This window comes from Lagopus muta, chromosome 2 (assembly GCF_023343835.1).
Source record: "Lagopus muta isolate bLagMut1 chromosome 2, bLagMut1 primary, whole genome shotgun sequence".
Taxonomy (NCBI): Eukaryota; Metazoa; Chordata; class Aves; order Galliformes; family Phasianidae; genus Lagopus; species Lagopus muta.
In genome coordinates, this window is record NC_064434.1 from 98,876,363 (window position 1) to 98,899,799 (window position 23,437).

At 34.4% G+C, this 23,437-nt stretch overlaps 1 protein-coding gene across 22 annotated transcripts in view; it reads left to right on the forward strand.

Moving 5' to 3' along the window:
- Positions 1 to 23,437, forward strand: part of NRXN1 (neurexin 1) — a 633,554-nt gene that overhangs the window by 48,735 nt on the left and 561,382 nt on the right. For 14 of the 22 annotated variants that reach the window (XM_048936787.1, XM_048936790.1, XM_048936796.1 and 11 more), the window contains exon 3: positions 19,681 to 19,698. The exons of the other annotated variants lie outside the window; for them this stretch is intronic. In XM_048936787.1, coding sequence (XP_048792744.1) covers positions 19,681 to 19,698 — 18 coding nt within the window. The remainder of the gene's footprint in view (positions 1 to 19,680; positions 19,699 to 23,437) is intronic. 22 annotated transcript variants of the gene reach the window in all.

Sequence of the window (23,437 nt, forward strand, 5' to 3'; positions counted from 1 at the left end):
AAGCGAGGATATGCTGTGCCTGTGGTATTCTGCAGTTTTCATGTCTGCGATAAGCAATAATTGTCTAAGACTAATTCTCACCCCAGTTTCCTCTGATTTAGTGATTTATTTGCCACCCAAATTCAGTGATTTAACAGATGCAGAAAAGGCAAGATCTTCAACCCTTTTATTGATACCTCTTTGTTGTCTTGGCACAGCTGCTTTTCTCCCTCTTCACCAGTATGATCATAGGCTGTAGCTTTTTTTGGTGGTCATCATAGGTACTTTTTATTTTACTCAAAAAAACTCATCTCTCAACATGTTTTTCCATGCTAATGATTCTGTGAAAATGATAGCCTTGTTCTTTCTTTTTCAATGTTGTTGAACAAAACCACTAATATATACACAGGCACATAGATAAATGTAAAAATAGCAGTCTTCTCCAGAACAACTTGCACCATCAAAATTATTTATTGGATAAGGACAAATATTTTTAGGAGCAAACACAAGAGCAAGAAAAAGTACAACACTGAAGTTGTCACATAGCAAAATAATGTGTTAGTTTTGTGTCACTTTAGGTTTAAACCTAGGTTAACAGGCTAGGTTTAATAATCTATGTATAATACTATTAAAGTAGGTAATTCAAATTACCCTACAGTTCATGTTGGCATAAATCAGAAATTAATTAGGAAAATATTTAGATCTAGATGTTTTTCTTCTTCTCTTTTAGTTATAGGTAAGTGGGCTTATAGGTAAGCGGGCTTAATTATAGGTAAGGCGGGTCTCATGTATGGATTGCTTTTGGGTATTGCTCCAAAAATATTTAAATGCTGACTTAAAATCGTGCACAAGAACTGTTTGTATATGGAAAATGTTACAGATATTCTGTTAAGCTGAAAATAAAGCAATTATTCTGGTTAAAATTTTCACGGACGCTCAACAAAATGTTTACCTGCAAATGTTTGAAACTTCAGCTTTGACCTGGAATGAAAAAGGAGATTGTCCTTTGTATTTTCTATAAAAGAGTGTTGTTTTTACTTTGCAGAAGCTAGAGGCCAGGAACCTCATTTCTTTCCTATTTTTGATCTGAGACTGTATATGTGTTGAAAAGAGCAAACCAAAAGCTTTTGCTAAAACTCTTCAGATGTATGTTAAAGAAACCTTTGACATTTTACTTACGCTAAAGAAGTGAAAGACAAATAATCTTTGTAGTTTAGAGTGCAAATAGTTGAAAAATAGTATGAATAACAAAAACAAAAAAGTCTTTTATGGTTTGTAGTGCTGCCAGTGTGGCTGCAGGACAAAAAAAGCCTAGGGAATTCAGGCAGAGTAAGAAATAATACATGACTTGAAATATTAGATAATCCATGGCTAAGTACAGAGAGTATTTTTGGAAGAACATGAAATACTGGCTGAACTTACAAAGTCCATTGTTTATCAAATTGAATAGCCTAATTATCATGTATTTATTTAACAATTTAAGAGAAAAGAGTAGATCTATGAAACAAGTTAAATCATGGAGGTAGTGGGGGAAAAAAAGGTTCCCCTTCACCTTCAGTTTTTATCGTTTCATCCTTGAAACAGAATTTCAGATTATTTTTTCTTCATGTTGCTTGTAAATACAGTAATGAATTTGTAATAAGTCTGGAATAACTCCAATTATTCTGTCTCCTCCAATGACTGCATTTTTTTTCTTTTGGATGAACATCAGTGCAAATGTCATAAGAATGTGGCCTATCAAACTTTTTTCTCTTAGTCTGCAATATGTTCCTGGACTTTTTGATGCTCTGTACAAACATAGGTGTTACATATGAATTTCCAAGACATATCTTCAGACATGTAAATTAGCTATTACCTTAGCTAACAGGGGAATTGCTTTTTTTTTTTTTTTTTTTTTTTACCTAGGAAGTGTATTTAAACTATTTTGCATCACAGGAGCAAATGAATAACATAAATGAAAGCGTGTAAAGAAGAACAAAAAAGAAAAATATACATAATATACATGAATGATATAAGACCACATAGCTCCATTCACTGCAAAGGAACTGAACTAACAAATATCAAAGTTTCTATGAATGTCATTTATAAGTGATAAATGGCCAACCATGTAAAACGGAGTGCCTGGTTTATAGAGAGAAATAAGATGACAATAGCCAAAGAGAGTGTGTGAGATAAATGTTGTAAATAAAACATAATTTCAAAAAATGTAACATTGAAAGTCAGTGCTAAACCTCCAAAGGAAAACTTTCAATATCCACATCTGTGGAATTATATGTGGAAGAAAGGGACCCGGGCATGTTGGTTGAGGCTCAGCTGAACATGAGCCAATAGTGTGCCCAGGTATCCAAGAAGGCCAATTCGAGTCACAAATTCAAAACACAGCAAATTCAAAACAGCACAGAGCTGCTATAAAGAAAGCTAATTCCATCCCAGCTGGACCCAACTCACCCACAGTCTTTATTGGTGGGTCTTGTATGAGTACTTTTGCCAGTATCTGGTTTATTGCATAGCCTAAAGTGTATATATTAACTAACACAAATTAAAATCTTCTGGTGTAAATAGCGGAATAAGCTATCTCCTTATTAGCTCTTCATCCTTAGTTTCCTTATCCAGGACTAACTTTCACAGCCACTTTAAAGAATTTCATATAAAAGTGGTTTATTCATCACATCAAGCTTATTCTAGATTTTGTTGTCCTTGAAGTACAAGAATGAGTGTTGTGGAGTGAATTGCAGTTTGATTTTTAAGAGCGTGATTGATGGTAATCTTACCTCTTTTAGAGATTGCCTTTGAGACTGTGTTTAAGAGTGGAGTTTGTTTTAGAAGGCTGTAAGAAAAAGAAGATTGTACCAAGTTTTAAAATTGTGAGAAAGAAAAGCCAAGCCTTTCTTGTAAACTTCTCTGTAGTTCCTGGAAGATTTTGCAACAAGTATTCAAGAAAATAATTTCTTAGCAATTGCAAAATGAAGTGATGAGTAACAATAGACATTCATTTGCCAACAACAAATTACGTTAAATGAATTCTTTAACAGTTTTCACAGATTGGCAAGAAGCAGTAGATGTCACACGCTTTTGGAACTGACTTGATATTCTTTTGTGCAACTAGGAAATCTTGGACCAGATTAAATTTCTAAATTGCTATAAAACTGTATGCAAACTTGGCTGGATAGCTGAGTTATTGGTAGTTCTTGGTCAAAGTGAAAAGACAAACCGGTCACAGATGTCTCTCCTGGAATAAGTTCTTTGCTATTTTCTTTAATCATTCTGACTAGTAAAGCGGAGAGCAATCTTATTAACTCTGCTGTAGCACAGAGCTGGGAAAGCAAAATGGCATACTTCAGAACAGGCTTTGAATTCAAACTTTGACAAATTAGAGGAAAGGACCAAAGGGTATCTTGACATTCTGTGGAAGAGAGGAAGAAGGTAGGCGTACAAAGGAATTATCAACAGCAAACAAACAAATGGTGTCCATACACACGAGGAAAAAAATATTGAAATACTGTTACTTTTGAAAAGCAAGAGTTTTGTAGTAGGATGTTTTAAATGAGTCAGCAGAGCCATAAAGTTGTAGAAAATCTAAGGATGTTTTGTTTCTTTTAAATAGATATAAACTTTGCAAGACAGAATAATTGTATAGTTCCTTGCAGTGCAGTACCCCAGGCTGGAATTCTCTACCCATTTTTGAGCATTTCATTTTAATAACTAAGTAGACTTGTGAAGAAAAAGACAAAACAAGTTGGGGTTGCATACTTTACTGGAAAAGTGACTAAGAGGAGATGTGATGGCAAAAGTTGAGTTTTTAAAAGGGTAGTATAGGAAAGGAAAGAAATAACCTCTTTTGTCTATGGTGAATAGGATTTAAAAAAATAGGTTTAAATTGAAACAATTAAGAGCTACTTTAATGAGCTTTCTAATGATAAGACTGAAAATAGAAATTGATGCAGTAGGAGTGGGGTATGAGATAAAAATTATCCAGATTTACAGAGGCATAGTTTATTCTCCTCTGAGGCAGAGAAATATGATGGATGATTGTTGTTTTTTTTTCCCCCCCATTATTTTAGAGTTTTCTTCTCTTCATAATAAATAATTGTACTAACATCCATGTAACAGAGTAAAATATCCTGCCTAAAATCTTCTGACTACAGAATGATATCTTCCAAAACTTTGGTGAATGCCAAAGACCAAAAGTGCTAGTAAGCTATAATCATTCATACCAGGTCCTTTAAATTTTAATATAAAATGTTTTTGCCTTCAGTCGGAAATAATTATTTTTTTCTCTTCCTCACTTCCTATATTTGGAATGAGGGAAAATTATACGTATTTCTACTTGGCTGAACTTGGAGGAGTGAGGGCTTCTACATAAGTTTGTTTTAAGAGGAAGGAAGGAGCAAATCAAAAGTGTGTGGCTTGTAAAAAAAAGCACGTTAATGGCATTGCTTTTCTGTAGTCATTAGAAAACAACGGGGAAAAAAGAAAAACAGAAACAATACAGCCCGTATTTCAATTTTCTTGGTTTCAACATTACAGTGCCATGAGCAGCCCAAGAAATGGCAGGCTGAAATCTGAAAATAAACCTTTGGTGAGCCTGTATTGCTTCTCACATCTCTTCTGTGTGGATCCTATTGTGAGATAAAGATGTCATCTTGTGTTAGATCTTGTTGTGAGATATAGAAGTAGAGAGGAAATCTATGTGAATTGTTTGTGTTTACCTCTTTCATATAAGTGGCTTGATGTTTTGGCACGTGACATTGTTGAAATGAATGATATGTGGTGCTTTTGTTGTTCCGGTTGCTTTTTGAAGATCTTGTAGTTTGGACCCAACTGAACTGAATATTTCTCTTCCTTATTTCTCTCCTGAGAAAATTTCTCTGAATATATAACAACATTTCTTCTCTATTACGCTTGATAAGAAGAATTTTTTTAACTTTCCTCTTGGTGGAAAAAAAAAAAGTAAGTCTTCTTTATTTTCTTCTGTTTGCCGTTTGTATATTATATTAAATCTATAGTTGTTTCTACAGGAGGCATAAAGCCAAAGGGGAAAAGGGAAAGTCTATGAATAAATTAAATTGACATTTCCTAAAAATAAGTATTTGTATCTGAGGTGCAGAAAGATTTTGATACTTTTCTTGTCCTGCTCGTTGATAGTAAGTAGCAAAGTTGCTTTCTGTTATGATTAAAAAAAAAAAAAAAAAAAAAAAAGAAAAAAAGCTAAAATGGTCTAAATACAATGAGGAACAACGAGAATTTTAAAAAGAGGCAAATGTTTAACACAGTAAAATAGATTTATGGGGGCTTTCCTTACGTAGTTGCCGAGATGAATAAAATAACTAGCTCACAAATTCTTATCATATTCAGCAATACATACTTTTTCCTGCTTAACAAAAAATAAATTTATAATCTATCATTGCAATAATTTTTTAGACATCATAGTCTGAGTAGCAGCATCATATGCGGTTTAAACAATTATTACAAGAAAATACTGTAAATCCCATCAAATACCTACACAGTCTTTCATAAATGACTAAATGCAGCCATCAATTACGTGTAGACAAAATATTGCATGTCTAAGCATATCCAAGTCTTCTATACATGTCTATTATTTTTCATTCTTCCTGAATCAAATTAAAATTCCCCTGTAGTGTTTCCTTCAGGTCAGCTCTGAATGGAAGTCATGCATTCATTTTAACTGAATGACCCTCACGTCAGTCTCAAGCACCACATGTGAATGCATGGAAACGTTTACTATTAAATTTTGAAGCATTTGTATGTGTAAGCCACCAAGATCCTTCGTGAAAGACACTATAGAATCACAGACAGGTTTTTTGTTGCTTAACAAAATGTGGATACTTCATCAGTGAACTGAAAAGATTTGTGCCTGCACAGCACTCAGAACCTTATCATACTGAATGAGTTGAAAAGAGAGAATCATTTCTAACAGCAGTCAAGATCCTAAAATTAAAAACAACAACAACAACAAAAAAAAACAGAATGAGCAAAAGTTGACCTTAGGAATAATGTGGTTATGTGCTTCTTTTTCAAAAACAAAGTAGTTAGTTCACCTGTTTTGTTTTGCTTTGTTTTATTGGCATTATTTACCATGACTCTGTAATTTTTCTGTGAACTCCCCATTAGAGTCATGGTATTGCCTGGTTTCCTGTAGCAATCAAGACTCATTTATTTCCTTGATATTTGTTTACTAATATTTTGCAAGTTGTCATTTTCATCATTTTCATAACACCACAGCTACGTGATTCTTGTTTTTGAGGGATAACTCATGTCTCTAACGGAGGAAAATGCTTTATCAGAATATGATTTTACAAGGTACTGTGTAATTTCTGCATTCTTTTTTTTTAAGAGCTATGTGATTGTTCTCATATACAGAAAGTTAAAAATCTGAGTGTGCCAAGTACCGATCCACTGAAATATATTATGCATCCCTGTAAATGAAAGCAGCAGCATGTAGTATAATTACATATTATATGTGAATTCACCTTCACATTATGACTTCTAGGGAGGGTCCTGATCAGCAAGGTAACATGTTCCATTTTGACATATATTTTACCAATTTCAGTGTTTGGTTACAAATATTTTTCTTTCTCTTCAAATCTCTATTAAATAATCTCTGTAATATTTTATTCATAAACCGATGTATACTGATGCCTGGATTTGTTGATACTGCACTGAAAAACAAATTTGGGAATATAGGTTTGCTAATTTTGTAGTGGAAAGTATATTTTCCTAAGCTACAGATCTGATATAGGCCTGGATTCTCGTGAATGTCTCTCAAAGTTGCTGGGAGATGCTGATGAAGACTGAGGTCAATTAAAAATTACTGAAAATTATTAACAGTTTTTGTTGTTATGATTGCCTTTATCTTACTACTGTGTTTTCCAAGCCAGAGAAGTGACTTCTGAACAATTGCATATAAGTTAATACTTCACACTGATGAATAGGTGCAATTTTTATCCTTTATATCAAGCTCAGTTGGTGTAACTCTGAAGGGTGAACTGACCAACTGGTAAACTCCAGCTTTGCCTCATAGCTATCCATACACTGCATTAGAAGTGCAATGCAAAAATACTTCCATTGGTACAGATAATCGCAACTATGTTCACAGCTTGAACAGAATGTATTTACACTCACTTTTGAAGGGAAAAAGGGCTAATATCCTCATTGTACTAGATTCTAGGATTACTACTCATTTCTGAAGATCTAATAAATAAAGAGCAAACAACCCACTTTGTCAGAATTTCTTTCACAAGACCATGAAAGATACTCAAAGAGATGTACAGTGATATATCTCCTTTAAGTTAAATTTCCTTTAAATATGTTTGTTCTAGAGAAATAAAAGAAAAGCAGAAAAAAAATTCTCTTGGACGCTTTATAATTGTTCATCAGATATCTGTGGGAATGTCTCCTGGAAGAGCTCCCAAGGTCATTGAGAGTCGTGACTTTGTGCTAAGTTAAAGTGATAGGCACTCAATTTTCTGGAACAAATTGCTTTCTTCCTTTCCTCTTTCATTTTTTTCTTTTCTTCTTTTTCTCCTCCTTCTTCTTTCTCCTCTTCCTTTTGCTCTTCCTCTTTTCCTATTCTTTCTTTTTTACTTAGTCCTTAGAAAATTGCTGTGTTCTAGGAAGGAATACCAAATTTAAATATGAGTGGGGTAACTTTTACATGTAACTGAGTATAAAATGCGTGTCACTGTTGCAAAGCTGATTAAGTTCTCTATGCAAACTGCAGCTTTTAGAGCTCATTCCTGTAATCACTGAGTTCAGTTGCAAAATTCCAATTTATTTGAAATTCCTTCTGGGGCTTCTGTCTCATTTCGGATGATGTTTTATTACTCCATGGTGAAATTCAATTTTCCTTTGCACCAATTGCTGTTTTCTTCCAACATGTGTAAAAACTCTTCTTTCTTCCTTTTTTTTTTTTTTTTTTTTTTTTTTTTTTTTTTTTTTTAAATTTATTTAATTTTACTCTCTTAATTTCTAGAGAAACTGGGACTTAGAAAGTGTGTGATGTTTTCACCCATATTAAATCTGTACTTCACTATTTATTGGGCTTGACTTATGTTATTACTGCTTATGACTGCAACTATTTTTACAATATTTTGATGAATGAGAAAAAAAATAGCCCGACTGGAGTGAGATCTTTTTTTAATCCCTTTCTCTTCTCTATATGCTCAGTAGAGTTTGTACTTGAATGATGCAATTTTAAGACAATTGAAATTTAAAATGTGTGTGAAAATTTGAACTGCAGATTTGAACTTGTGTACAGGACTTAAACCAGTCTGCATGTAATTGAAGTAGCTCTCTCGTCTCAGTGGAGTTTTGCGTAACCATATCTTTCCTCAGAATCTAAGCTTTCCCATTGCATGCTCGCTTAAATCAATTTGTATGAAAATTCATTTGACCTATTTTAATAGCTTCCCTACTAAAATAGTATCTAAACACATGCATATGTAGGCATTTACAAATAAAATGTATGAAGATGATGATATCCCCTTTTTTAAAGAAAATAAATTATTTTTTAATTTCAGCTTGGACAAGCAGCCTTGACCAAATCTTTAATGTGCAGCTTAATGCAGCAACAGCTAGACACTAGAGATGGCACTAAGCTCATTTTTACTACAACGTAAACCTGGATCTTGAAATCATTCTAATAACCTTCCATTGCACTAAAAGATATTGATTAGATATGCTTCCCTGGCAGAGAGAGAGGTCTCATAAACTCAGAGAGTGCCAGTGATTCTCTGTGAGACCTCAATGTGATCTGCCAAGTATCAGCCTTACAGCTGATGGGATGGGAGAACTGGGCTTGTTCAGCCTGGAGAAGAGAAGGCTTCAGGGGGACGTCATTGCAGCCTTCTGGTACTTAAAGGGATGTTGTAAACAGGAGAGAGAATGACATCTTACACAGGAAGATAGTGATAGGACAAGGAGTAAGAGCTTGAAACTAAAAGAGGGTAGGCTTAGGTTAGATATTAGGAGGAAATCCTTTACTCTGAGGGCGGTGAGGTGCTGGCACAGAGTGATGAATTTTGAAAATCTGGCCCATTACAGACATCTGTGAAAACTCAGTAAGATAATGCAGACTGGCTGAAAAGTGGTAGTTGTCAGTATAGAATGTTAAGAGGTACAGTTTATGTGATACAAGAAAAACATTTTAGATTTTGGCGCACTAGTTTTGGAGGCAAATGCTTTTTTGAGGGAGTTTGTTTTAATGAAAGTAAGATGTGGTGGCTGTTTCCACATTTTCGCATGCATTACAATCATGTTATAGGACATGTGCTTTGAATTTATTTATTTCTAATGAGTAAATGATTTACCAGCATTATATGCGTCCCTTTTGAAATAAGTATCTTTCTCTTAACATGAGAAGGCATTTACTAAAAGGTGAAAAAATCAAATTGAAAAAAATGGGTCAAGCACCTTTTAGTTTCCTATATGAAAAGTTTACAGTTGAAGTAATTTGAGCTCTCCTGTGTTCAGTGTGAAGGTTGTCCCTCTTTCAGTTTCTGTATGTATTAACAGATGAACCGTATAACGCATCATTTATTGTTCACTGTGTTGGTTGTATTCATTACATTTTACACACTTGATATTGCATAAACTGTCATTATTGTATGAATGAATCTGTATATATGTATGCATTCTGTATTTATATTCTATATAAACACAGATGCACCTTGCAGGCAAGGAAATCATAACAATTCCTCCTTGTTTAAATACGAATTTCTCTCTTAGGTGATAGTTTTTTTTCTTTGTTCAAGTCTTTATTATAAAGACTTGACTGAAAAAAAAATACTCAAGAAATATTTGGGATTTGTTTGAGAGTTCTGTTAATCTGTGTATGTAGCTTATATGATACATGGTCCTTACTTTCCTGATTATGATGAGTTGAATTTCCTAATGACTTAAATAGTCTACCAGGGAGAAATTTTAATTAGGGTTTAGATGTTGAAGTTTTGCCACTTTGGGAAGCTCAGTATTATTCTTCCTCGTGATGAATAAAAACTGGGAGGCAAGTGATTTCTATGTTCATTTTAATAATGGACTGAGAGTCAGACAAGATTTCTACTGCCTATTGAGGTTTACTCTGTAGGGAAGTATTGCCCCTGTAAGAAAGTTTGCTTCCTCCACTTAGCATTAAAAATTTGTTCAAATAATGTAAGAGATATCATCTTAAGATGATGAAGTAACTGCGAAACTATACTATATAAGCAATATGTTCATTTTAGATGAATGAAGAACATTGCAGTATATATATATTTTTCCCTAGTATTCAACCAGCAAAATTTATGTCTCCTCAGCGGTTTTCTTCTGCATTTCTACATTTAGAAGTTCTCATCAATTTCCTTCTGAACTTCTATCTGACTTAGTTCCAACAAAAGCTATTACAGTATTCCCTGTAGTCACCTTAATATTTACTACAGGGCAGTGCATTATGGAAGCAACTTTTTGGGAGAAATTGTTGTAATTGGTTCTGATAAAGTTTTAGGCCAGAAATAGGTCTTCGCTAAAAAATCCTACACTGAATTTCCATGGCAGCAGCTACTTTGTCGTTCTAACCAATTTACCATATCTAGAAGAGCTAACAATAGAAAAGACGCTCTACCACTTTTTCACTGGCAACATGCTGCTGTGGTGATGTTTTATAGCATGTTCTTTTAGCAGAAAAATGTAAAATGAGTAAAGATTAGCATTGAAACATGTATCCAGGACATTTCTTTCGTAAGGGAACAAATGTGATAAGGAAAACTTGGAGAAGAGTGGATATTGATTAAATTGTTTCGTACTTAATTAGGGTTCTTTTTATATATGTCCACAAAATATGATTGTCTTGAAAATCTAGTAGCGATAGAAATTTTAGTTGTGCAGTTCTGAGATGGTGACATTTATAGAACAAAAGTTAATGTAGCTAGCTGTGATATACTTTTGCAAAACCCTGGTTTTACACAGTAAGATCAGTATCTCCTTGTCAGAAGCTGCCTGTTTCACTAGGTCTAAACCAGTGCTCACAGGTTTTTAGAATCACTCAGTAGGCATGCAGAAGTTATAGTGTATCTGCTTATATGTCAAGAAAATAACTGGGGAACCAATTCCTATCAAAGTGATTAATGAACATTAGACATTGTTCTGAAAGCCACCGTTTCCAAATTGCAATGTGTACAAGTACTTTTTTTACACGTAGGAACTCAATTCAGTCATTCAAGTGCCTACAGAAAAGCTACATTGTTTATGAAAAAACATGGGAAGAATTTAGTATCAATTCCTAGTTTGGCTAAGGAAGACGGGATTTAAAGAGAAGAAATATTGATTTTGTTTTCATTATAAAATTTCTTGTAATTAGATTTGTTTTCATTATGTTTAATTGCCACTTAATCAGAACAACATTCACATTGAGCGTTGCAATGACTGTGGACAAGCTGAGGAGAAAATCAAGTTCAGATCTTAAAGAAAAAAAAAATCAATTTTGTTTACATGCAGTTCTATATACCTGTGATTAAGTATTAATTTGATGTCATTTTAAACACTCTGTTACAGCCTTCTGACTTCCAGTGTACAGTTACACTCATGTCAGAAGAAATTTCCGTTTTAGCCAGACAAAAGTTTGTTCTGTACTGTTTTAAGGGCTTTTCAGATGCTGTTATTACTCTATTTATAGTTCTGTACAGGGCATCTTCTACATTTTCAGTTACTAACTCTGAAGATAACTTCATCCCACATAATTTCAGCTGCTTGTGTTAAAATCACAGTACCCAAGCATTTCCTGAATACAATAAAAGAAAGAATGAAAGTACAAAAGCATGGCCAAAAAAATTTTGCTTGGTTCCTATTAATTTTGGTGTTCTGTTAATCTAGCTAGGCACAATGCTGCCATCTGGTTGGAAAAGGACCTCTGTTGTTTGACCACTAAACAGCATTTCTACTCACTGTCTCAGATCTCAGCGACTCCTATTGCATTAATAGGGCTAACAGATTGGTTTTGCTGAAAGGATGATTGGAGGACAGGGATTTGATTTCTTCCGATAGGAATTCAAGCTTGATTTTGTTGTGTCTTGTACAGACATAATTGAATACAAAAAGCATAGCACAACAAGGAATTGGATTTACTGGGCTATTTTCTGCTCTCATTTATACCTAAAAGGAATAACTAACTGAAAAATTCTTGATTCCTCATTTTTTCAGGAGTTGTTGAAATAATTTATGATTTTTTTAAAGATTATTTTCAGAACAGATGTTTGTAAGATAGAATTCTCTTTGTCACTCTGCATCACTCTTATAGTAGGAACAAATTATGTCCTATTACTCTCTGCCAGTCTGAAAAATTCATCCTCTATGAATTTTGATTCTATTTTGATTCACGTATACTGAAAAGACATTTTTTTGTCACATATGCAGCAGGGCTAAGTAGGAGAAGACCCAAAGGAATAATAATAGCAGTAGGTAGAAAAGATGAGTTATGGTAAAATATGCAACCAAGCAAAGCTGACTGTATATGGTCAGTCCTTAATTCCAGTTAGTGTGTCCATTTTCCACTATTGGAAATAAATTAGTGTTTACAACCATGTCATAAAGCACAAATCAAGATAAAGTGCTCAGAGCCCAGAGATTTTAAATGGAAATGGAATGTTTCCAATTCACAAAAATAGTACAAAAAGCTAAATGGTAGAAGAGGAATCATTCTTAAACAGTATCAAATTACAACATCAGATTGGAAGACATGGATTTAAATTTTATTTAATTTTCTGCTTGAACGTAGGGATGAAAACGTTTTATGAAATAGCCTTTGAGCACTGGGGATGGAGCGTTTTTCTTTGACTTGCCTTCGCTTATGCAGATCCATTGTGTCTATTATTAATATTACTAAATTCAATTATTAAAACACCTTTGATACCACTTTTGGTTCCTTGTTGTGGTTATTGCAGCCATGATGCTCATGTAAGAACATTTGTTCCAGTGACTAATAAGAAAATTTTTAAAGCACTCACTTGTTTCAGCAGGCCTGAAGTTTAGAGCATCTGAGAATAACCAGATCCAATTTAGAGAGAAAGAATGAAATTTAGTAAGGTGAAAAAATAAGGCCAAATTCAAATTTCTTGGGACTAAAATATAATTAAAAAGCCATCATTTTTATGTCTATATCATGAACTCTCCCCTGAGTCCATACAAGTTTATTTAGAAATATGGTGCAAATTGCTAAAAGAAAAAGACTTTCTAAAATTGTCACTGCTGGGAAGTAGTAGAGAAAAACAAACTGAAAGTGTCAAAGAGTTGCCTATTTGTTAATTACTGTGACTCCGTAAAAGCATTCAATGTTTCTGTCTCTGTTCAGATGTGCAGTATCTAAAAATGTGTAACAGTAAAATAACCATAGAGTAATAACCTTAAATTAGAGTGCTGCTGAATGATTTCACATTCGCTATACTTGTGTTGGTACGAGATAGAAGTGTGGTAAAGGTGCTTGGGAATCAAACAGCACAAAAATATACGGCTTCAGAATGAGTCTTAATTTATGTCTTGTTGATTTTGATGCTGTTTATCTTCTGTAGGCAACTTGAGAGGATATTAAAAAATATTTCAGCATTGCCTGTTATATTCAAATTCTTCATGAGAAACATTATCAGTGACCTCTTTCACCATTGCAAAGGAAGTAGAGATTGGTTCAGAAAAGGAAAATACAGTTTATTTGAAAAATTGTTGTGTTTTACAGGGTGTCAGAGTGTTGCTGCTGTTTGTGCTCAGTTTCTGTTCTCACTTCATGAAAGATAACTCAAACATTCATAAAATGACCATAATTGACTGTTAGGAAAATATTAATCTGATTTTTTTAGATGGCAAAAGATGGAACTTCTTGCAATGATTCCAGCAGTGTCCAAAAGCAAGTGATTGGAACGGCTTCTATTGGGCAAAGGCTTAGTCTCAAGACTTTAAGAAATAATTTCCCAGGGTTTCCAGTACTTAATTTATCTTTCCTTCAGTTTGAACTTTTCTGACTATTGATCCCAACATTTGTCTGGGTCAAAGGACTTCGAGGTATCAGAAAACTTTTTTGCATCGTTGGTAGTTATTGACTGAGTTCAAGACACCTCTTAATCTTGTCTTTGATATATTCCATAGATTGATCACCTCGGAGCTTTTGTTGTAAGTCACAGTAGCTATGTTTTCTGAGTTTTTTGATGCTGTATGTGACTGTGAGAAAAGTTTTTCTGTAACCTCTTTCATTTTTCTCATCTTTTAAACATATGAACACTGAATTCAATATAGTAGTGATTTTAGTTGTACCACAAAAAGTAATGCCATCTTCTATTTCTATTAATTATTTTATTTCATCCAAAACTTGTAATGCCACTGTTAGTTGAAGCTTCACACTAAGACCTCATTTACAGTTATTTAAATAAAATTACCTTGTTATTTCATTGTTCGTATGCTTGGGATATAGAGCCCTCTCCTGAAATGATGGCCTCACCCCAAGTAGATTCAGAGATGTTAGTAGATTTTACAGGGGTGTGCTGAATTTGAGGCTCAGAAAATATTAGGCTTATCTTCACAGAAGATAGGTCTTCTGTGCTTCTTATGGTATTGTAGCTTTCTCCTAAGTCTAGTGCAGGGCATTCCAGAAGAGAAGGGATCTTCACAAAGGTGTAGATAGAAAATGGAGCTAGCATAGAACCAAATTAGGTTTATTTGGTAGAAATGTTTATTTCCCTCTTCTATCAAAAATTCATTACCATCTCTAATATAGTATTTTTCTGCACTGAAAGATGTCTTGAATGGGTCAATTCAAAAGTGTGTGGAATCTGGGCAAGTCTGTCCATTGAGTTCAAACCAGATAGAGCCGTGGTGTCAAATCATCTGGGAACATGGGAACTTGTGTGCTCTTTTCCTTTGAGTCTGTGGATTTGCAAATTCTGCAGATGGGCCAAATATGGTCCTATGAGCCTGAGCTGTAGAAAATGCACTTTCCCCATTTACTCAGTAATCAAGTAGAAAGCTAAAATAGAATCCAAGTTCTGTAATAGGTAACTTTGTAATACATTTTGAATTTATTACAATTATGGTCAATATACACAATATTTAGAGGGTTGATTCTTTTTTCTTATTATTTTTTATGTATGTGTGCATGCTTTTTTTCCCCAAAAGTAAAGAAATATATGCAAGTAATCCTAGTGGGATTCATCAGATACACAGAATTTGATAAGACCAATACTATTAGCCATTGTTTTTTAATATGTTCCTTTAGTTCATCATTATTGAAGCTACGTCTGTGCTTGCTTTATAATATTCTTCATACTTTCATACTCTTTCCAAATAATTTCTTTTGAAGAAGGTTTTAATAAAGCAATTTCTCTGATAATTTGAGAAACTGATGGGGCAGACTAAGTCACTAAATCCAAAAGATCCTGGATAATATCCATTTAAAAAAAAGCTGTCTCTTGAAATGATGTTTTCCAGGACATTTTTAAGATAACACATTTATAAAAAAGTACCTGGAAATTGTTCTTTGGGAAAACAAAATATCATGTCTTGAATTTCTAGCTGTCATTTTTATTGCAAGATAAAAAATCAGAAAATCAGCCTTTATTTAAGGCTACTTCCTCACTATTCCTGCTATTGAACATCTTATGAAAATTCATAGACTCTGTCTGTGGTATACTTCATCATTGCCAAATGTGATTAAACTGTGATTCAGATGAGAAAAAAAAAAAATCAAAATGCCTTTTCTAATATGCTCCTTCTTATTACGTTATTTCTGGAATCATATTTCTGTAACTTCATAAAACTAACATATTCTTTCATCTGTTTATCATGACCATGCTGTCCTTTTATAATTGTCAGGACAAATAACATGCTCTGTGTGGACAAGGTGTAAATATTCTAGCAGAAGGAAAAATGTAACAACAGGAGAAACAAAAAACTATAATAAAATCAATCATTTTTTTAAAAGAATCAAGGTTTCCATGAAGCATCGTCAGGTATTAAAATGATTTTTGAATTAATAAAAACATCCTTTAAAAATATGATTCACATTTATATATCGCAGAATTGAAGTAATAGGCTACCATAATGGGGGTTCATTGGTCTTCTGTTGCAAAAAATATGGAGCTTTTAGCTCAGTATGGACAGCCTGGGACAATTCATCCAAAGATAACAGCCAGATTCACAGCCTGTGTAAGTTGTTTAGTTCTACTGATTTCAACAATGTCATGACAGATATAAGTCAACTGAATATTTGACATATAGACATATGAAGTCAACAGATTACACCAGTAGAGCTGAGAGAAGAATTTGGCTAAAGAAGCTAAGCTGTAAACATAGACATTACAAGTGCAATTTAGGATTATTGCTGGTAGGGGTGAGGTCTAGGAATGGGTGTTTGAGATCTGTCTGACTCTTGAGCTAGCTAGGTGCAACATGAAAATTGAGGACTTTTCATATCCAGTAGAAGTAAGTATACTGAGGAGAAAATCATGTAGTGGTGCAGGCTGGAAGGTCGTTTTGTACCTCCACTGTTGCACTGGCAAACTCTTTTAGACCCTCACCTCATATCTGGGCTGTGCACTGGTGCATATTGCTGTTCGAAAGAGAAAAGAGTAAAAGCTATGCTATGTGAATGTTTGCAGCTTTGAGGGGATTGGTATCAAAGCCTCTGCTTCCACTAATATTAGTATCTGTATCCAATAAGGTCCTCCAGGGTGGATGAATGTGAATGTGGGAAGTAGCAGAAATATTCAACACAGCTCTTCTTACCTCCAGCTACATGGATTTTACATCAGCGCAACTCTAGTGACATAAGTACGGTTGCTCCTGGTTTATACTCATGAATGACCAAAGAAAATTTGTTCCCCGTAAACTGCGAACTTATGACATCAGTGGTACACATATGGCTTTCAAAGAGTTTCTTTCTGTAAAGAGTGACTTCCTCATTTCTACTTAGAATAATAGGGCATGCTGAGAATATGGTGAGCAGGAAAGTAAAGCTAACGTTAGTGATATGGAAGTATGTGAGACAGAACAGGAGATACCTTAAATAAATAATAGTGTCAAATGCTAAACTAACATAAAAACCTTGTAAAGTATCATAAATAATCTTAACAAAACATTTTCTTATACTGCAGAACTGTTAATTTTTTTTAACTTATCCAGACAGAAATGTAAGAAAGAATGATTTTTTTTTTTTTAAGTTGTGTATGGGTTTGGCTGCACATACGTGGTTTTATTCACAGAGCAGAAATCCAGCACTTTCAATTTTATTTAATTTGAAACGCTTTGACAATTTAATTTACTGTCACTTAAAAAATTAATCAATCAGACATTTAGGGGAAGCTACTCAGGCATTAAGTGCAAGTCTTTCTGGTGACAGAGCCATCAAGTAAAGACATACCAAACACTGCTAAGAACTATATATGGTCCATGTTATAATACAAAATATGCTAAGCCATCTACGGGCTTAGTTTAACTATTTGCCCATGACATCATTATAAGAGCTCTCCCTTTGACTTTGACATCATAAGCTAGAGCTTGCCTTTTAGTGAATTTGGGCATTAATTTTTAGTAACTGGAAGCTGTGCTGAGTATGGCCAACGAAACAAACAATATCTCAGTATCAGTATTGCAGTTCAGCTTCAATAAGAAAAACTAAATGAAGGAGCTTGTAGTTATACTAGTTGTAGTACTAGTACTAGAAATAACAATATCATTTTCCATGGTTTGAGGTCTGTTGTGCTTAAAGACCTGAAATTATTTGCACTTCAAGGAAAAAGGCTCTTCCAGAAAATTTTGTCTATTAAGTAGACTTACTACACAGCTATTAGAATATAGTGTCTTTATCTTGTGAGACTGGTGTTTTTCATTTTCTTAGTAAGCCTTGTTTGGTTTGTTGATCTTCAAGTATTTACTTACAAAAGGCATATTGGTTTTCATAAACATATTTTTTTCTTTTTCTGACTTACTTTCGTAAATGCATGAACCACTGTGTACCCTTTGCACTTTGATAAAAAAACAAGAGATCCAAGATGTCATTTTCAGAAGTCTCAGTTGAGAGTGTGCGTGTGCATGGAAAAGGTGATTTATAATATCTTAAGGTGAAAAACTTTGTGAAGTCAGTCTTATAAGTACAACAGCCAAGAACTGAGAGACGTAGGGCCCTACATATTCACTATCATAGTAACTGTTATTTTTAAATAGGTAAGATTTTCAAATATTTCTTTGAAAACAGTCTAGCCATGCTGATATTTTGTAACCTTTTGTATTAGCTTATAAAAACTTACCATAATGAAAAGTGACGCATTCTAGCAGGAAATTACTATGCAGAAGTAGTATCAGTGAGCCAAGTTCTGTGTAGTTCATTTTATTGATGCTTGGTTTACAATGTATACAAATTAGTTTAGATCACATTTTCATATAGGTATTTTCATGTAGGAAGATTTTATGGGAAATAACCTGTAATGACAGCACTGGACTACAATTTACAATTGTTTCTCAGTGCTGGCTGACCACCAAGTATTGGTGGAGATCAGACAAGCTCTAGGACAAGAGTTCCCAAGGAGTCTGACTGCCATGTTTTCACCCTTCCCGTCCCTTTCCCACTTCTTTGTTCTTTTTGCACAATCCATTTCCATGACCCTAGTGTTGTTTTTCCTTTGTAATTTTACTTTCCACATTTTCTCTTCTCTGAGATCTGTTTGTACTCTCCTATCCTCTCCTCAGTCAAAATCATAATGGGCAACAGAGATGTACTTCCTCAAAATCACCCAAAAACGTGAAAGACCTGAGGAGTACAGAGACTAGCACATGTACTGGGATACTGAGTCTGTTTCTTTGAATTCTGTCCGCCTTATTGGCTGAGACTAAGCTCCTACTTCTGTCTCATTTTGTGGGATTTAGAGGAAACTTCTTTCCTGTGTCCCCATACGGGGCTGGGGTTAAGGGTACAGATATTTGATAGCTTCTTGTTGATAGCAGCATTTACTTAGGCAGACACCCTTTTGCCTTAACTGAGGGCAAAACTGATGCATGAGATTGCCGTGGCCTTTGCTAGTTATGCAACTGGCTGAGATATAAGTGATTTTTAAGATGTGCAACTTTCTGGTGCTAACAATTGTTGGGGGATATGATCCTACACACAATCCTGAATAAGGCCACCCAGTTTAACTGACAGACTTTGCACACTGGGTTCTGAGATTTGACTAGAATGAGTGCCTTAGTAGTGCAAGGATGGCCACAATACTTGCTTTAACATCTTCACGTTGCATTCCGTAGCTTAAGTTATCTTGTTTGATCTATTTGAAGTAGTCTACTTCATACAGATCATTAAGGCAAATTCAGAATGGGAAAGTAGAAGCAAACTTAGATCTTAGATTCCCCATCAGAAATAAGTGATGGTTTTAGAATATATAGTTAAAAACTCTTACAAGAAGATATATTGACTTATGAATAATAATTACTGAACTTGCAAGGAGTTGCAGTAATTCCTTTAAAATTATGGCACTTTGTAAAGAACATTCTTTTATTTGTTAAATAGGGGAAACACTGCTTCCCTGGTGCTTTTGTTTTTCACTCTGGACTGTAGCAATGGAGCACTTGCATGTTGTGTTTGATGCCTTGCATGATAAAGACATGCAAAGGCAAGTTCCAGTCTGCATGCTGCTTAATGAATGTTTTCCTTTTCTCTCCTTCCCTGTTATGTGCTTACAGAAGACAACTATGTGGAAGGTGGGTGCTTTCTTACCTTATTTTCCTAAGCTCTTGTTTTACCCCTTTGTTTAGTGGTTTTTTCCCTTCTGCTTAATGTTATAAAAGTACACATAACATTCAGTACGGTAAGTTGCATTTTTTTTACCCGTAAAGGTATACAAGTTTATTAAATAAGTGTGATTTCTTTTTCCATACAGAACACAAGCAAAGCCCTATGTTAATCTCGACTATATTGATGTAATTCCTGAATAACTTCACTAAAACAATATGAATATATCACTCTATACATCCTTAAAGAGACCTGCAGAAAGACTGATTTCTACTCATGTTCTGTATGAAAAACACTTCAAGAAAATATTTTTTCTTCAACGTGGAGCATAAATCCTTCTCATAAGAATGGAATGCATGTGAAATACCTGTATTTTGGTTGCTTAGGAAAATGGAAAGCGCTTTTCTCCTTAGTCTTGCTTACTGTACTCTCCTTTACAGCACAAAGTTTTAGATAAAAGCTTTATCTATCTAGCTTTTCAACACGATAAACTCTGCCTTTTGGACTTTGTGAAAGAAGAGTTGTGATTTTAGTAATAATGCTGGTATGTAATTAAGACCCATTAAAGAAAGTGTGTCACAGGACAGTGGAAATTAAAACACAATGCTTCCTAGCCTGAATGTTGGTAAGTATGTCCATTAGCTGGTAAAACATGTTTGAGTGAGTTTTACACTTCACAGATCAGTTTTTGTTAGGAGTCAGTACTGCCCTTTTGTTCATGAGCCAAAGGGTGCAGGTGCTTTTTAAAGTACAAGATCTTTAAAAATCCTTTCTTAATCTTTTCATATGTAATAAATTGCTATTTAAAAATGATTTTACCTTTTTAAATGGAATTATAACTTTTTTTTTCCCAGTAGTTTAAACACTTTCTTGAAATACAGGATTTTGTAAGCTGACATATGTGCAGTGAGACTGCCCTGACACTGCTGTGACCCAAAGTGCAGGAGACAGACACCATTGGGCCTTAGGTTATTAAGGATTCAAGGCAATTGGAACCACTGCCTGTCTGCTCACTGGCAACTCTCTTAAAATGCCTGCCAATATCAGTACCATGTTTCTCTATGCCACTATACTGAAAGGCAAAGTGAGATATTCAGATTTAGCACATACATGATGCCGTGCAACTTTATTAAAAATACATGTTACCAGTAAGAGAAGATTTAGGTTATTTTGATGCTTTAATTGCATGCAATGTCAAGAACATACAAATCAATACAACTCTGTTTTCATTGTGAAATAGAAATTTATTCAACAACACAGGGATAGGATTTATAACTCAGAAGCACAAAAGGCAAGAAATAGGTAACTAATATTATGTTTGACCTATGCATGAAATTCTTACTGGTGTCAACATGAGGTTCGATTGTGAATTAAGATCATTACAACTAGATGAGGTGGTTCAGTTTCATTTCACATACTCATTTATGCACAGCAGTGCAAGATAAGACCTGGGTAACACTTAATCCGGGAGTTGCCTGAATCTAATTCTTAAAATTGCACACTTACATTTATTCCAACACAAGTCTGGATACATATGCATACATTAGATTTGCAAAAGATGTATATCTAAAGAGTGGAAGCATGGAACGTATATCCTAATCAGAACTGGGAAACTGAGCAATAGTTTTTCATCTTTGAATTCTGTGATATCTGAATATTTCCTTAAGTTAAAGAAAAGAAAGGATTTTAGTATTCATGAAGTGGAATTTGATGGTGTAAAAAGGTTACATTGTACTCATTTTGTTAAAATTGTGCTAGGGTTGAACATGTTCACTGCAAGTTCACCATGATTAAAATTTTCTTTGGCCTGTGCTCTGCATGGAACTTACACACAAGGTTATGAAAATAGCCTCTCTTCATGCTATTTTCCCCTATCCCATTTTGTGCCCCTCAACTTTCGTGCCAAGTTCAGTATAAACATGAAATGGATCAGTAGGAGGTATTCCTACTGAATCTTTAATTTCTAATTCACAAAGAAAAGGCTTTTATCAATCTGATTATGAAGGAATGGTGCACAAATGAATATTAATGTTTGGCATGCCTATATGTGGCCTGTCAAAACTAGATCTTTCTGTGACCATCTACTGTGGTTGTCTCAATTATAAGCACACAGTCATGTTGAAAATCTCGCAGTGATTGCTGTCATGGTGGGTTTATTTGTATCATTTTAAACCCCTCTACGGTGTAAACAGGTACAGTAATAGCAATTCTTCACTCTTCCACAGTCTTCATCCACAGATTGAAAAATATAAAATGAGGTAAGTGACATTATATACTCATAGCAAGTAAGTATAAGTAAGCTTACTGCTTCAAAAATAAGTAGCATACAAAGTGAAGCAAAATGCAGTGCCTGAGAACTAGTACTACCTTTTTTTAATTGATGGCTGTTTGGTTTGAGCAGTGCGCTTTTTTACAGTCACTGGCTTCCTGTTTTTAGTTGAACAGCACTGTAAGTGACTCTTAAAATTCAAGTGGTTTCTATGATGTTTTCAAGAGGCTTTTCTGCCATTGTGGTTTTTTTTTTTTTCCAAATTATATAAAAATCACAAGTTTACAACCGACCATGCTCACATGCGGTATTACTAAAACTAGTAGATATCAAGCAGTGGTCATCTCCTGAAGCTCAGCTTTTTATTTAGGTCCTTATAACTATAAAAGTCAAGCTAGGAAGGGATTACCTTCTATTTTTCCGCTAGGAGTCACAACAGTCTTTACAGTTTGTGTTTTCAGTGTGTCTCAGTTGCAGCTACGCTAATACAGGAAGAACAGCATTTAGGAATATTTCTCCTAACTGCAGCATAGCCATGAGGTACTTACCAGTAATGCTTACATAGGCATCCCTTCAGTATCACATTCAGCTCGTGCATACATTGGTGTGAACCTTGGATGCTCCCAGCAGTTACAGAGCACTGTAATTTTAAATGAATCTACTGCTCAAGATATGGGGCACATCAGGCCTTCCGGTTCAATTTGCCTCCGGGAATGGTGATGCTAAAAAGCACTCATTCAGCAAAACCTTTGTTAGCCTATTTGAAACATCACTTGCGATCTTGAACTGATGTGAAATCTGATTGCAGTTGGGAATATCTTCTTTGAAATACCCCCAAGTACGATGAGTCATTTGTGCACCTAATTTTCTTTGTGAAGTAGAAATCACAGGAGCTCTCTAGGAAATCTGCTTTCCAATAAGGAGTAGGATATTTTATTGCACACCTTCTTTGTGTGAATTAACTATAACTAATTGCAAATAAGAAAATAATGTATCATTTTTACAGTTGATGGAGAAGATAAGCACAAGCAATTAAGAACTTTTAAAATGGATTCTAAACGATTTAAGCTCAATGAGAATAAACCTGATGTGAAATGTGGAAAGTCTTTTTTCTGTACAAAATTTCTTCCTTCACCATGTTATTCTCAGTGAGGATATAAGTATCATTTCATTATTGTGTGTTAAAAAAGATGAATATTTCTGATTAAAGATTAACTAAATTTGGCTCTGGTTGAGTGATTATCGTTACGGCCATCTGTTTTGAAATGTCACTTGATCTATAGTGGTATGATTGGATTTGATCTCAAACTACCAATATAAAGCAAAATGTATTTCTCACAGATTTATGAAGCAAATTCAGAAGTTGTCACTTAAATTTTCTGAAATTTTCTTTGCTCTGTGTTTTGTACCGCATATATAGTAATTTGCTTCCTCTGGAA